Genomic DNA, 15,598 nt, shown 5'->3' with positions numbered 1-15,598 from the left:
TGCTAAACCAATTAGTAAGCAAAACAGGACAATAATTGAAAACTGCTGTATCTTAACACAAAGGACATGCCTGTTCCAAAAACAGTGACAATGCTCTCAGAAGGAGCGAAGATGCTAGCATAAGAGTAGACGGATCCCACAAATTTCTAGGAAGCATTAAGTCCCCTCGCTACTTTTAGGGTGATTCCTATGTTTCACTGCAATAGTGGCAAGCAGATGATCAAATGGACAGCTACTCTTACAGAAGGAAAGGGGAGGCAGTGGTCCTGAGGTATAATCAAAGGGCATGACACTCCTGTTAACACAGGGATTTTGCGTGGAACTCAAATGAAACTAATTGCTTGCTGTTTTTTTTAAAATACTTGCCGGTGTTTTTTTGCATGCATTGATATAGCAAAGGACAAGCCTACAAGGCTCATGTGTGATCCAAACATTTCAGGTAAGGGTCATGCACATCAGAGTGCAATATCACATTGTAATCGACAATGTGGGTTATTTATTTACTTAAAAGGTAGCAGCGTGAACCACGGCATAGCAAGAAGTCTAGGAACAGTGTTGAATTTAAGTGGTCAAGATAAAGTAACATAAATATTGTTTGATAACAATGTTGAAAAAAATAAAATATTTAGCTATAGCTGGACCAAGTGCTTCCGGCTTAATAGACGACTTTTAAAAAAAAGCCTTTATGGGATAATCTCAATTAACCGACTGCAGTTTGTAACAAAATCTGAAACAATGTTAGAGACTTTATAATGTAGTGTATACCAGCACGGTGACCTCCTGGGGAATTCTGTCTTGATAATTACTTCTAAGTTCCCTCAAGTTGGTAGAACATGTCTAGACTTCTAACAGTGAACAGAATTGTGGATCTGAGCTCTTGTGTCTTCTTTATGTACTTCTAGTCTGACATAAAAGGGAACATACATGAACAAAATATCACGCAGAAACAATATACCGTATGTATAGCCACCTCCTCTATAAATGTGGCACAGTGCATCAAATTATTTCCACAAACACTTTAATGCTTATAATATGTAATTCTACAAAACTACTGAAGGAACTGTAAGAAATACTTGTTAAAATGTCTATCTCTTTTACAATATTTTTTGCCAAAATAAGTCAACAGACTTTCTGCAAACTAGTCAACACTTATCTTGGAGGTGGCTAGGCAGCCGATAAAGTGGGCATCTCCGCTGAATCCGCAACAATCCAGCATAATCCGTATATGAACACGCATTAAAAGTGCAACTCGACAAAGGGAGAACACTGCTACCTACAACGGAGCGCCAGACAAAATCTCCATCTGACAACAGGCCTGGGCTGAGAAAGAAAACTATAGCAAGAAACACTGTGCTGTGCTGACAAAATGGAGGTCGCAGCAGGTCACGAGAGGTGCTCACAGCAACTGAGGGGGTCAGACTGAGCCTCCGGGGCAAAAGCAGAAGGTCCAAAGGAACAAGTGCTAGAGTGGAGGAGAGGTAGCATGTCCCTGAACCGCCGGCAGAATAGTTTCAAGAACTGGCAGTGCCAGGGAGAAGCACACTGGTCAACAGAAGACCCGGTCTGCTGCTAGGTGACCACCAAGAGCCCATGAGCAGGAGGCAGTGCTCTAGAGGTTGGTCCCCCAATGTGGTAAGTGGCAGATGATCAGAGCCAATGGTGGCACTTAGAGATGTCTTGGGCGAGACAAAGCATAGCTTCAAAATGGAGATAAACTACTAGAGAAAAGCCAGTCTTACAAAAACACAGTGCTGAGACAAGACTTTATTGCTGTACACGACCTGGTTTTCGGCTGTGACCTACAGGCAAATATGAATCATAGCCCAAGTGATGTGATTTGACAATTGGGAGCATTTCCTGGCTGACAAACACAGGTTGATCACACAGAATGCTAATCAACTGTGACTAAACATCGGGCTGGAGCACACAGAGGACAACACACTAGGCCTTTGAAGCCAGAGGTCTCGTGAGAAAGGTGACAAAGATGATCCAAATTTCAGCTCGTATAGATTTGCAGTAGAGGAAGATTGACAAAGGCTCAGCCATGGTGAAATACAAAGAGGACAATGCACAAACCAAAAAGGACACATTTGCCTAAAACGCTGCTAGAAAAGGGAAGGGATGCCAGATGCACAGGCGACAGTAACAATGACAGAAGAGGTTCGCTCAGCTTCGATGATACTGCAGAAAATAAATGATTGAAAATCCTCGCTACAGGGCAAAACTTATGAAAGACAGCTTATAAGGTGACGAAGGCAGAAGGTAGAAGGTAGAATACCTCTGGCTGAAGATACAATGCAAATAATGCAAACAAATGTTACTCAAATGATGGAGACAACCAAGAGACTTGAAGTCTGTGCAAGATGTGGCAGGAGGTCTCGGAAGAGTGGTAGGGACACCAGAGGGAGTAGAGGGAACAAGAAAGGAATGCTTCCTCACGACCTGGATAAAGTATTGGATAGTTCCAGAAAGTCTGCTGACATGCTAGGTGATTGAGATATCACACAGGGCCCTTGCACAACAACCACCCTATCAGCTCCTTCTGGACTCATAATAGCCAGATTTTGTTTTATTATATGGATAGAGATAGGATTCTGATAGAAGTCCGTCTGATTGGGGAAATTGTGCAAGAGAACCGAAAAGTGAAGGTATTTCAAGCAGCTGTCCTCATTCCTTGAAGTTAAGCAGTGAATTAGGGTGCGCTAAATAGAATAAACCCTAATGTACAGGGCGTAATTAAGGGTCATCTTCACTGCAAAACTCTCTTCTTGGACTCTACCGAAATGGCCTAGGAGTGCGTAGAGGAAAGAAAGGTCTTCACAAATGCAGCGGATTCACAGAGTTGAAGGGCTAGAGGATGGGGATGCCACAAGGACCTAGGCCAGGACCAAGATATTGTGAGTCGTACTCAAAAGGTCAGACCACTGGTCACACAAAGATAGCTTAAGCAAAGGAGATGGTGGCAAGACTGACAGTATAAATGCAGCAATACCTACTGGCCTTACACCAATGGAGGGACAAGACAGGTCAAAGGAACAAGAGGCACAGAAGACAATAGAAGAGACCTACCAGACAAACAATGCATAACCCACTGGACAAACAAATGAAGGTACACAGGAGGCAATGTTACCCGTGAGGCCAAAGTACTGCTTAGAGCATATGTTATGATGTACTGGAAATTATCATAGGTGCCCAGACAGGGCCTAATGTACTGTCTATAGGTTTGCAGGAAATACTACAATGCAGTAAAGCCCATAGTTTAAGCTAAAGCTAGATATAGCTGGAGAATGGGTAGAGAATATTGCAGCTAACCCAGAAAAGAAGCTATAAGGGGTAGGTACTGCTTAGTTCAATTTCAATTAAACGCCCTACATACAGCATACTACTGTATGGGTACAGCTGGCTATACTTCGGGAAATATGTGATGCAGGCTGCACCAAAGGATGCAGTTTAGAAGTAATCTTCCTGTATATGTTAATGTCTTATCCAAAGATTCAAGGGTTCTGGGTGGGGGTCAATACCCAGATACAGAACTGTTAAAAGGTGGTATAAGGGGTGGAGTCTACCACGTCTAAATACGATTTTCTATAAGCTTGCTATGATACTGGCAGAGAGAGATATTACAAGGACGTGGGGCAGCAGACACCTCCTAAAATGTCTAAATGGATGCAGAATATGGACTGGTACATGGTGGCAAAAACAATGGCATGCGAAGCTTGGAATTGCCCTAAGAAATACAAGAAAACATGGGGACCTTTAAAACGAGAGAGGGGTCTCCAGTAGGCTAGGACAATCATTCAGGAGCAAACTGAGCTAGTTACATACAGACCCAGAAAAATAGCTACTTCAAAAGGAATAATAAGGCTGCTTTATGCAACTGGGAAGAGAGATGGCGGATATGTGATGGAAAATACTGTGGTAGCAGTTATCAAGCAGGTATGGTATATGTGTTACGTCATATTACCAATAAAAAGAGTTTAAAAAAATACTTACTTTGGTGGGATGTTTTCAGGTCTACTCGACCAGTCTGATATCCAGTCTGCACTTTTCTTCAAATCTTCTTCTTCTGTCTCTCCTTCGCCGGCTTCCTCTTCTGACTACAAAAAAAATGTTATATTTACACAACCAACATTTTACTGCAAAAGTATAACAAAATGGAGGCATCATCTAAAAATAAAGTGACACCCTACACCTTCAGACCAACAAGAACATTGTCACTTAGGGAATGAAGAATAGTATAAAAGAAATTATGTTACGTTCACAAGTTTTCAAATACCTTCTTAAACAGACATTTTAAATAGTTCATGTGACTGCAGCAGAAACTTGAAGCAAAAAAGCCACCTGACATTCTTGGGTGCAAGCGATTTGAAGGGGTGTGTACAGGGGTAACAAAGGGAGACCTACCAAATGCACGTATATGAGCGATAGCTAGCCCCCAATGACAACTGTGTATGTGAGCATACCCCCCCCCCCAACTTAAACAAAATACTTTTAAACATTCTTCTCTTAACAACTGGTAGTGAAAGCAGGGATAAGAGCTTACTTGGAGGGTGGTGCAAGCATTAACAACTCAACTATTCAACAAAGATAACTAATAATGAATGTAAAGTTGAAAGCAAGTCCATGAAAGGAACAATTTATTTTCTCATTAAATGGTTAAGTGGAAGAATAATGAAAAAGGAAAACTGAGAAAAATGGATTTAAACATTCAATGAAGCTCAACAAGTTACATACTTTCTGTAATACTTGTTCTGGCGAATATTCCATCTTACAGCAAATTCCTCGCCTCTGGAATATTCCCCAGGCACAAGATTAGATCCAGACATTATTTTTTTCAGCAATGCTCTTATGGCCACTATGTGGCACCATGCAACTCCATGCTGGCACTGTACTGTCCCCACCAAAGACGGAAATAAGTGTCATCCCTGCGCACACACGTCAGTTTCTTGCTTGAACCTTTCCTCGTCCTCAGACACGAAGTAGAAAACAATTTACGCTACCAATGTGAAGATCTCTAACTTATGACCTTTTTGAATGGTAAGAAGAGGCTACTCCACAGATCGAAGAGATTGGAGGGCAATAAATAAACTGCGGTTAGAGACTGTATCCATCAGAAGGAGTGTTATCAAGAGGTAAGTAATTTATTCTGATGGGTAATTCTAACCATAGGTTCCTCATCTACAAACAAGGCTGAACTATCGGGATCACAGCCCAAATGCCATGGACTTGCTGTAACTGGAATGAAGGCCCTGAACAGTACCGTATCTAGGACAGCTCATTTGAAAAAGAGCCTCTGCAAAGGAGCCATGTATGACTCTAGCTAGATGATTGTGAGTCCCAGAGATGTCAGGAGGTTCACAATCGCCTGGAGGCAGTCTATAACTTACTCTGACAAGCACGTCTTCAATAGCCAGTCATTGGGATAAGGCAAACCTAGCAGCCCTGAAAACCAAAAATGGGCAGTCACCACCGTCATCACTTTTGTGAACATCCGAGTGGAACTGGTAGGGCCGAAGCAGAGCATGGCAAACTGAAAATGCTCAACGCCTACTTTGAACCGAAGATAACATCTGTGGGACTACAGCACAGGAATATGAAAATACACGTCTTGCAGGTCCATGGACATCATCCAGTCACTCAGGTGCAGGGCAAACAGAATCTGGCAAGTATGGCCATTCTGAATTTGTCATTCTGCAGGAAGGCGTTCGGAGGACGAACATGCAAGAAGGGCTGTAGGCCCCCATACTTTTTCAGCACAATGAAAGTGAGAGTAGTGACCCTTCCCCTTTCTCTATTTCCACATCCAGAACCATGTTGATGGTTCCTTTGAAAAGTAAAACTTACACCTTTTGCAACAGAATGGACAGGAATTCCTCTGAGATTTTTTGTGTAGGAGGTGGGGGCAGGGATGAGTCAGCAGAACAGAAATGAAGGATGGGGCATAACCATGCTGAATTATTTCAAAGATCCAACTGACAGACATGCTGAATCACCAACCTGGGAGAAAGTGCTGGATTCTGCCTCCCACAGGGCGATTGTGTATGCCACTAAGGGCAAGCTAAATTAGAGTGGTGGCAGTTACAGCAGGGAAAGCGTAATTGGAAGTACTGATGCCCTCAGTGACCTGGATGTGGCCTGCAAGATCTATGTCCTCTAAAGGAATGGGGTAATTGCAGCAGTGGCTGGGGAGACTGCATAAAATGCCAGCCTTCTAGACTTGAAATTTCCTAAACTGGTGTGGGAACTATTTGGCAGAGAGCCATCCAAAAGCATTTCCATGACAGATTCCTGTACATCTCCAGAGAATTCTGTGGAGCGCACTCACGCATGGCAGTAAAACAATAAATTGGTGCCAACTGCCCTTCCCCGACAATCAAGTTTCAAGTTTATTTGTTTCATGAATTGGAACTTCTAAGAGGTCCCCGTTTGACCAATTCCTAAAAATAGTATAAAACAACCTAAGAACATTCAATAAAAAATTCCAAAGGAGAATAAAAGTATATCAAAGTTATACAATTGCAAACCTCACATGATATATATCGCCAAAGTGAATCTAAAATTGATCAAATTATTCAGATTATTCAAATTAGCCTCTTGAGCATAAAACATTAATATTCAGAGTAAAAAAGAACCATACAGTGCCTCAAATAGTGCAACACAGTACCCTAGAGAAACTTATCATAGAAAACTCTAGCGTACGTGACATTTTCTTCAATGAAATAGTTGTGTAGTGTGGACTTCCCGTCCAGAATAGTAAAAAAAAAAAAGCTATCAGCACGATCCTGGACAATCAACTCTTAGCAACAGGTGGAGCGATTATAAAACCAAAAGATCTTATCATAATCCTCAGGTCTGCCCTGAAGGATATATTTTCAATCTTCATATTTATCAATCTTCATATTTATCACCAATACAAAAACACTGAAAACAGGTTTAAAAAAGAATAAAATAATTTAAAAAATCCTAAAACAAAATAATTAATTGGGAGGATTAAATAGAGCTTCCAGAGCTTCCCCTGATCAGCAAATATTAAAAAGCAGATAAAGGGGTTTAGCCATTTTTTCCTGGCCAGGGCTAAGGCTGAACAAACGAATAAAACATGCTTACAATTCTGTAACCAAGTTGACAGAGATCACAATTATTATCAGATCCATCCCACGTAGAGGTAAGACATGATGAATACGATTCATACTAGTTACTGAATTTATCCCACTAAAAGTGCAGATTTATATGCATGCTAAAAATACTTGGTAGCTTAATTAATCCTACAAAGGGCATAGTATAAAATGTTCTGAATGAACCCCTACAGTAGTCCAATTACTGTAGTTAAGACAGGAATTTGTTTCTCAACTAATGACTAAAATTTGTACAAAATACAATAGTTTTCCTTTTATAAAGTGCATATGCTTAAATTTGAAAGTTTTTGTGCATGTAAGGACAAGAACTTGACTAATTTCGGAATTAGTTGGGGATTTTCTGGGTCAAGACTTCCTATAATTGCCCCTCTGCATGTTCTAATACCACATGCATTGAAGTCGTTCTTTAGTAGTATGAACAGAGAGGTATATAGATGAGGACATATACAAATCACTTGAGTAAGGTCCTCTTGCTTATAACCGCAGAGTCTACAGGCGACATCAGCACTGTATCTCCCGGACGGTTGATCTGCCAGTGCTGGAAGGCGGCCGAACCAAATAGACATCAGTTTCCTCTACATATAGGCCAGGAAAGTCAAAGACAGATATTCTGCAGTTCTCAAGATTTTATAGTGTTTGAGGAACAACCATGCATAAGAACGAGTGTGGAAGATATTTTTGTCTATCCACAAAGAGTGTTGTCTTGCTGCCTTGTTTAATAACTTTTTGAACCAAGCGAAAAGCATTTTCATGTCCCATAAATCTGTTGTGCTTACATCTTTTAGGGCCTTTTGAAGATATTGATTATATGAAGATTTATGGTCATCCATTAAACCCGACTATACTGCTCTATTCGCGATTGATCTTTACTCTGCTTAATTTTGTAGAAGTGTTTTATATATGCATAATTCCTCCCCAAACTCTTGTTGATCAAAACAAATTCCAGTCGCACGTGCGTAGGTGATGCGTTCTGAGGGAGATAAAACACCTTTTTATATACAAGTGCCTGGACTTTGTTCAGTAGGGCTGCATCTTTTCCTTGCAGGACAACATTTGCATAAGCCAGTGTGGGCAGGGTTTTTGCTGCCATTACCGTTAACAATGGCTAAAACTGCGTTCCTTCCAGCTTACTTGCTAATGTACAAAAGGCCATCACCAAAACTTGAGCTTTTTTTGGAGATACCATTTCTGCTCCTGGAAGTTAAAACTATTGTCAATGTTGATACTTAGATATTTATAGAATTTAACCTATTCTAATTGGGATTTATATAACCATAGTTTTAGGGAATTTGCCTTTCGTCCAAGCGACATGACTTTTGTTTTTGACACATTTATTTCCAATTTGTTAATTTGTACATAATTCTTAATTGGTCAACTGGTCGTTGCAGACCCACCCTTGTTAAGCTCATCAGCACCACATCATCTGCATAAGCAAGGTGAGTCAATTGAAAGGAACCCAGTGTTTAAATTCTGAAAAAAGCATGAAGGTTGCTTCGGATCCACTGTGACAGCTGTAAATAAAACATCCCAATTTACACCAGTTGCCCTGTTGCCTAACACTAACTGTAAATGTTCCATTACTGTCTTTCATATTATAGGGGGACCCTGTTCAAACTTTCTTGCAGGTTTTCAAGCAACTGTGGCAAATCCTGGACATGGTTTACCTGGACTGTGGAGACACGCCCAAAGAGACTATCCAGCCACCAAGAAGCTAGGAGCAGCTCACGTGGTGATAGAGGGCAGGGTGGCATGCACGGGAGAGGGGGAGGGGGGTTGGAAGGTGAAATTAATTTTAAAAAATAGATAAAAACTTACCTTAATCGTCGCCGCCGCTGCCTTCAGGACCGCACTGCTCCTTTCCTCTTCTTTGTCGACATGTTCAGGCACAGGCTCCCAGCCTGCCCTGCGGCCAATCCTGATGCTGCTCGGAGCAGCAGTCAGGACTGGCTGGGCGCTCGGCACTCCCAGGCAGACTGGGAGCCTGTACAGGCTCTCTCCAGCCTGGCAAATGTGTTGCTGGGCTGGACAGAACCTACTGCGCATGTATGTTTGGCCGGCCCGAGGCGGCCGGCCAAACATACATCTGCAGTGAGGGGGAGTGTTGTGCACTGCCGCTCAGGGCTCATAACAGCTGTGGCCCGCCCCTTTTACTAAACACGATAATACACATAGTTTATTATCGTTTTAGTAAAAGGTTTTGCAGCAGCTATTGCTGGTGGGGGTGATGCTCCTCCACCCTACTGGAGGAGGTGCACCTGCAAGAAGCACACAAAGGTTGAAATGTTGTAGCGTGTGTTAATTGGCAGCAAATGATTAAGGCTTCTAAAGCACTTCTAAAAGAGCCTTTATATGCATCCACAAACACAATGAGGGGGTTATGCTACATAAATATAAATGTTAGATTTACTTCTTGAATACAGTTTTCTTTTTTAAAACAAGCTGAGGATGTTCGGTCTACAGTGGACAATTCAAAAGCACATGAATCTATCAAAAAACAAATGCTGGAGAAGTAAAAGTACAGTGGTGCCAAGCAAAAAAAAGCACTGACAATGCCAGTCCATCCCGTTTACTTTTGCATAGAAAATATATTGATATTGCCATTACTTGTTTACAGTAGTCTTCAATATCTGGGGGGAAAAATCGATGCTGCATCTTTCACATTACTGAAGCAGTTTTTTCTACTGACCAGTAGAGGGTGGTGAAATGCAGCAAACCTATGTTTAAAAGTGGCTCTTTTCTTAGATGCAATGCCATGTTTGGAGCAGGCCTAATAACGAATTCTCAGGCAGAGGAAACAAAAATCTTATGTGGGTGGGACAAACAAAGAAAGGGAGAATAGCAACAATTAAATGAAAGGCAACTGAGAAAGACATGAAAGCCATCCAATTTGAACCAGTGATTGGCTCTGTGGAGTACTGCATACAATGCTGTTTCCGGCAGACAGCTGGCACTGTCTTAAGCGAGATCACAAAAATAAAAGCACTAACAGGGGTCCACCCAGCGGCGCTGTGTTTTCAAGAGCCACAGAGGGTTGGAAAGGCAGGGCTCTCAAAAAGCTAGCTGGCACATAAGGTCGGTGGCCCGTAGGAAGCAGTGATGTCCGCGGAATCTTTAGAGTGGGGCAGTGATTTAGTATCAAGGACGTAGGTAAAATGTCAGACTTGTGGGCTGAGTTATGTAAGATTTCTAAATGTACTGGGAGCATAGAGTCTGGCGAAGAAACGAAGCTGGATTTCCAAAAATCGATATTTGACCTTATTTGCAGTCTAAATGTTCATCATGACTGTCTGGAAATACGATTTTTTTTATTTTACTTCACAAAATGTAACTTTACTTTTTAACCTTAATTTTACTTCGCAAGGTATGGGCAGAATAAATTGTATTCAACAATTTATTAGCAGAGACTGTAATTAAACAATGTGAATGTTTTTCCTTCGGAAACAACCAGACGCTACACATCCCACGCAGATGATCGCAAAATAATCCTTTGATTTATACAGCACCTCTTTCTGGCAAATCAGCGTTTCGAAGCACTAACCAGTAACAGCTGTAGTTGGGAAGGAGTCCCGAAAACACAGGAATCGCTGTTGAAGAGAGGGTAAAAAAAAATGTAGTGCAAATCACGAGCCGTGACAAGCGTGCTTAAGTCAGACTGATTTCGGTGAACCTCTCTCGTTTTACACGTTCTGTGCGCTTTTCTATCCAGTAGAAATGGGGGAAACTGCAAATCACGAAAAATATGGCAGCGCTATGACTCCAGCCAGCAGGAATCTGCGGGGTATTAATGATAACACCCATGACAAAGTAATAACCAGCTTCGGGAGTGCCTTTGTGGGGTATAATTAGTAGTTTAATTAGCTGCTGTGCAGTGTTTTTGTAGCTCACAAGATGAGGTGTTTCAATGACGTGTCTTTTCCTGACAAATGGGTGTGAGGTTTATATATTTTTTCTAGCAAGTGGCTGGCTGGACTGAGTTAACTGTTTCTATATTTTTGTTTTTCGAAATCAGTCTAAGCATTTTCCTTGCGTTCAGGCAGCAGTTGAAATTTGGAGGTTCAATATGCATAAAAACAGAAAGCTCGGCATTTTCCTGTGCTTTTGCTAGAAAATGGGCAGTCTACTCCGCCTCTCGAACGAATTACCTTTCACCCATTAATCCCAGCACAACCCAACAGACATGAAACAATGACATGGCTGAACAGTTTATTTCTGGTTGCTCTCCTCTCTCTCTCTGCCCTGCCCTCGCCCAGTGCTGTTGACGACAGCAGATTCCAATAAAGGAAGTCTGACGGGGTCTAAAGGCGGTCAATGCAGTGATTATTCACAATCACTTGGGGGTGAAAATCACTTTGACAACAAAAAAAGATGCAGTAATTGGAGCAGCCGGTTCAGGCACGTAATCCAGTCAGGGAGGATAACACACACAGCGTTTACACTCAAAAATATCAAGCTAGATCAAGAGCTGAATGGCCAACAATGCAAGTTTTTTCTTCAAAAAGCTTTATAATTATTAAGAAAGAGGGTTTGGTGATATTGGAAGCCAAACAAATAAACAAACAACTAACACTTAGGCTCCGATTCCAACTGGCCTGGAGAAAATTCTGCCCCTGGGCCAACTTCTGTTAGCTCGGGGTTGGTGTAATGAGTTAGGTATGCTAAGTTCACCTCACGCAATAATTACCGAGTCGACTAAATTCTGCATCCCCGCTATTTCCCATTGCCACAACTAGGTAAGTCAGCTCCAACAGTTATGGGGGCAATGCCCAGAAAATACATGGACACGAGGAATTTGATACGAAATGCACCAAAAACCTGTATGTTGACACCCACTTTTAAAGGCTGAACTGTAATATGCGATATTTATCGCACAAAATACATACCGAACCCTGGGGCATATGAATTTACTGGCTACAGATGATCCTAATTAGTGCCTTAATACACACAAACATTTTAAACTACATTATGAGTAACATATGCATTCATCTGAGGCAGAGCTTCGCCAAGCTAGTTTTGTTGCAGCATAGATAAAATCGAAGGAACCAACATCATTCTAAAAACAAAGCATTTTCGCAGCAGGCTAATGGGGCCTCTTAGGCCCTTTTGTACAAATATTCCATACAAAAAAATCGTAAATTGAGACAAATAACAAATTACAAATCACGATTTCTTAAATGGAATGTATTAAAGTGCATTCAGGTCGTAAAGGCTTCGATTTTGTAATTCAGAACATTTTCGACTGTAAAATAGCTTTGTACATGAGGGCCCAAGTCTTTCAATGTATTTTGACTTTAATGTTTGTGCATCAATGGATTTAACCTCCAGCTACATGCATAGGACCATCAACATTTGTTATTAACTATCACCGCAGCAGCAATGTTACCCATTTTGAAGGTTTGTCATTATTGTCAGTAACTCAAGTAGAGCTGGTGGTGACCACCTCTTCACAGGAGTGTGGTGCACCAGTGTTTTATATGTGTTTCAACTTGAAACAACCATTATACACATTCCACCCCATGAAGCTACTCCACTCAGACTTAAAAGTGGAGGTGTTATTCTTCTCCTGCCTCTTTTCAGTACAAACTATTTCTGAAACGTCATGCTGCACTACTGTAGAAACCAGCCACACTGCCTAAACAACTTGACAGGCGAAGTGATTTGCACTGGCTCCTTTCACCGCCTTACTGAGACTTTCTTTTTTTGCAATTTCATATAGTGTAAAGTCGACTCAAAGGTACTGGAGCGCTTTACATCAGCACCAGTTAGATTAGACAAGGTCACAGTCATATTTGTTTTTTTGCCCAGAATCACATGATCTTGAGCAAACACCAATATCTGAACCTGGTTCCCCAGTTTCAAAGTTGACAGCTCTGGCTGCAATACTACATGGCCTCCCATCAAGAACCCAGATGACGGAAAAGCTTCAAAGGACTGACCTCATTACCACCATGCTGAACACCAACTTCAATGGCATGCAGAAATCAGATTCCTACTCGGGAAAAAAACAGTTGGAAGGAAGAGGCAAATCAAGCATATACATGCATTTGCAATACAATAGCTCTCACATTTTCTCGAGTTAGAGCTATTGGCATTGTAAATTCATAACTGGACGTTACTTGGCACATAAATTGGTCAACCCCGTCTCATAATTTGTCTTTTCCTCCCATGTTTAGGAGGTCACTGGCGGCTACTGACATCAGAAATCACAAGCCCTTGAGGAGAGACGATGGAATATAAGGCTGGAAAAGTATTCTATTTTAACAGAATGAAGTCTTGCAAGCTTTCTTGCCTCACATTTCAACAAAGCTCTAAAGAAGTTAACAATAGTAGAGCAGACTGAGAAAATGTATAGCCCCAATAAAGGAGATAAGCAGTGCCCTGTTTACGATGTCCTGAGCGATGGCAGGGAGGGGCCCTAGAGGAGAGACTCCAAATGTGAGGCTAAGCAAGTTTCACATCATTGCTTGTAGGTTTAGCTACATTATACTAGAAAGAGCATATTGTGGCCTTTGTGAGCAGTGATCTAAACAACTGGGTGTTTCTTTCGTTAAATACGTTTATTTTAGGAGCCAGGAGGTGAGGACAGCACTGGAATAAAGCCAAAACAAATGTCGGCGACATGGGAGGAAGAGAATGCTGCAATAAAATGCAGGCAGCTACCAGCCTAAAATACCCACAGTGAAAAGGGAGTACCAAAGAAATGCCAAAGTAGTCCGTCACAGCAACAGATAAAGAAACCAAAGTGGAATAATACAGTAGTTGGTCACTGCACTGAAACAGACAAAATAGGGAGAAAAAGGCAGAACTGATCACTAGTGAGAAAGAATTTTTAAAGGACACTGCAACCAACAAATGAAATCGCTTTTAACCATAAGAAGTATTCTAAAATTATACACAAGGTCGAACGCTTACGTTTGACCTAAAAAAAAAAAAAACTAGTGGAAGCTGACCAACACAACGTGAAAGAAGCTGTGGTAGCAGTAATAAAAACATCAACTCGGGGTGAAAAATGAGTGGAATTACTAAAAAGTGGTCAAAGCGCAACAAATGTGATAACATTGAGGTTTGGAAAGATGTAAAAAAGAGACCTGAGAGGATTTCTACTGAAGTGTAGCTCCTAAACAATGGAGATGTCAGAGAACATTATCAGAAGTACATAGATATTTTAGGCCCAGAGTTTGGGTTTACGGGCAACCTTTTTTTCTTCAATGGGGAGGAGACCAGGAGTGACTTTGAAATCAGTGACCTTGATAATGCACCAACAAAGTTCACCATAAGCTGGTGCTATCTACAGTGTAAGCAGTGCTTCTGAAAACACATTAAGGGTCATCTGTTGAGACAGTTGCTGTTTGACATTTTTCTAAGGTAAAAATGATAGTCTCTGTGAGAAGATGTGTGACTGTACTCAAGAAAAAGGGGTCTGCAGTTTCTCTTTCAGAAATCATATCTAGGTTTCAGGCCTTTACATTCTAGCTAGCTATAAATGATTATGAAAATTAAAGCCATAAACTAACAGCTTGAATAAATAGCTATGCTACAACTAAATTGCACTTTACTGTTTAACCTCAGACGTTGCCAGTTGGAAGGGATTGCCCCTTGCATTATACTCCTACCTAAGCAAAGCACGTACTGTATAGTCAATAACCATACTTCACTGTAGAGGTTTTACTGTTCTTAAGCTTGAAGCTGGACATATTTTAAACTTGGCACCACAAAGATTATTAAATTGAATAAAACATTTGACTTATCAACTACACATTATCATAAACAAACATGCAGCTTGGAGTAAAAAAAAAAAAAAAAAAAAAAATAATAATGCTAGTGTACCTTTAATAACATGAAGCAAAGAATTAATTTGTAGACTAGAACCCTGATTACAAGTTGAGCGGAATAGAGGTGGGTATTTACCATACTCTTATGTCCATAACACCATGTTGAGATATTACCCAGGTGTGAATGTGACAAATTGCTGTGATTCTCAGTTTTTAACAGGGAAATAAGGTACAAAATGTAGACCCAGTTTGAAGACATCGAATTGTGCATTTTTTTAACTTCTTCGGAAGGTACGACCTGCCTCAATCAATCAGGAGAAAATTATGAGGGTGATAATTATCACACAACTTGTAATTCCCAACCCTGTGTAAACGTCTGTGTGTACATGGATGAGAATGTAGACCTGACTTGTAGCTAGTGACTTAGCCTAAACATACTCAAACCCTTTCTTAATGAGCCAAGTTCTTTCTTTCAGCATGAAGAAAGATTTTGTTTCACAGATTTTGATTTCCTGGACCTGCGAAGCGGAAGTGACTTTTTAAACAGGCCATTACAAAATGCACCTCACCTAGGTCAATATTATTATTACACAGATGTCCTTATATTACTATTAACAACATAAATTGGTAATCCAAGAAGCCAGAAAGCCCAGAAAATGAATGGTTAGATCAGTAATAGCTGCCCCCTTATCA

At 41.0% G+C, this 15,598-nt stretch overlaps 1 protein-coding gene across 1 annotated transcript in view; it reads right to left on the bottom strand.

Annotated features, from left to right (window-relative positions):
• The window catches only part of BNIP3L (BCL2 interacting protein 3 like), a 124,933-nt gene that overhangs the window by 86,395 nt on the left and 22,940 nt on the right, over positions 1–15,598 (bottom strand). The window contains exon 4 of the mRNA XM_069214157.1: positions 3,994–4,097. Within this exon, the coding sequence (XP_069070258.1) occupies positions 3,994–4,097 (104 nt within the window). The remainder of the gene's footprint in view (positions 1–3,993; positions 4,098–15,598) is intronic.

Source organism: Pleurodeles waltl, chromosome 11, assembly GCF_031143425.1.
Source record: "Pleurodeles waltl isolate 20211129_DDA chromosome 11, aPleWal1.hap1.20221129, whole genome shotgun sequence".
NCBI lineage: Eukaryota > Metazoa > Chordata > Amphibia > Caudata > Salamandridae > Pleurodeles > Pleurodeles waltl.
Note: the sequence above shows the minus strand (reverse complement) of the source record. Positions and strands in the feature narration are given on the sequence as shown.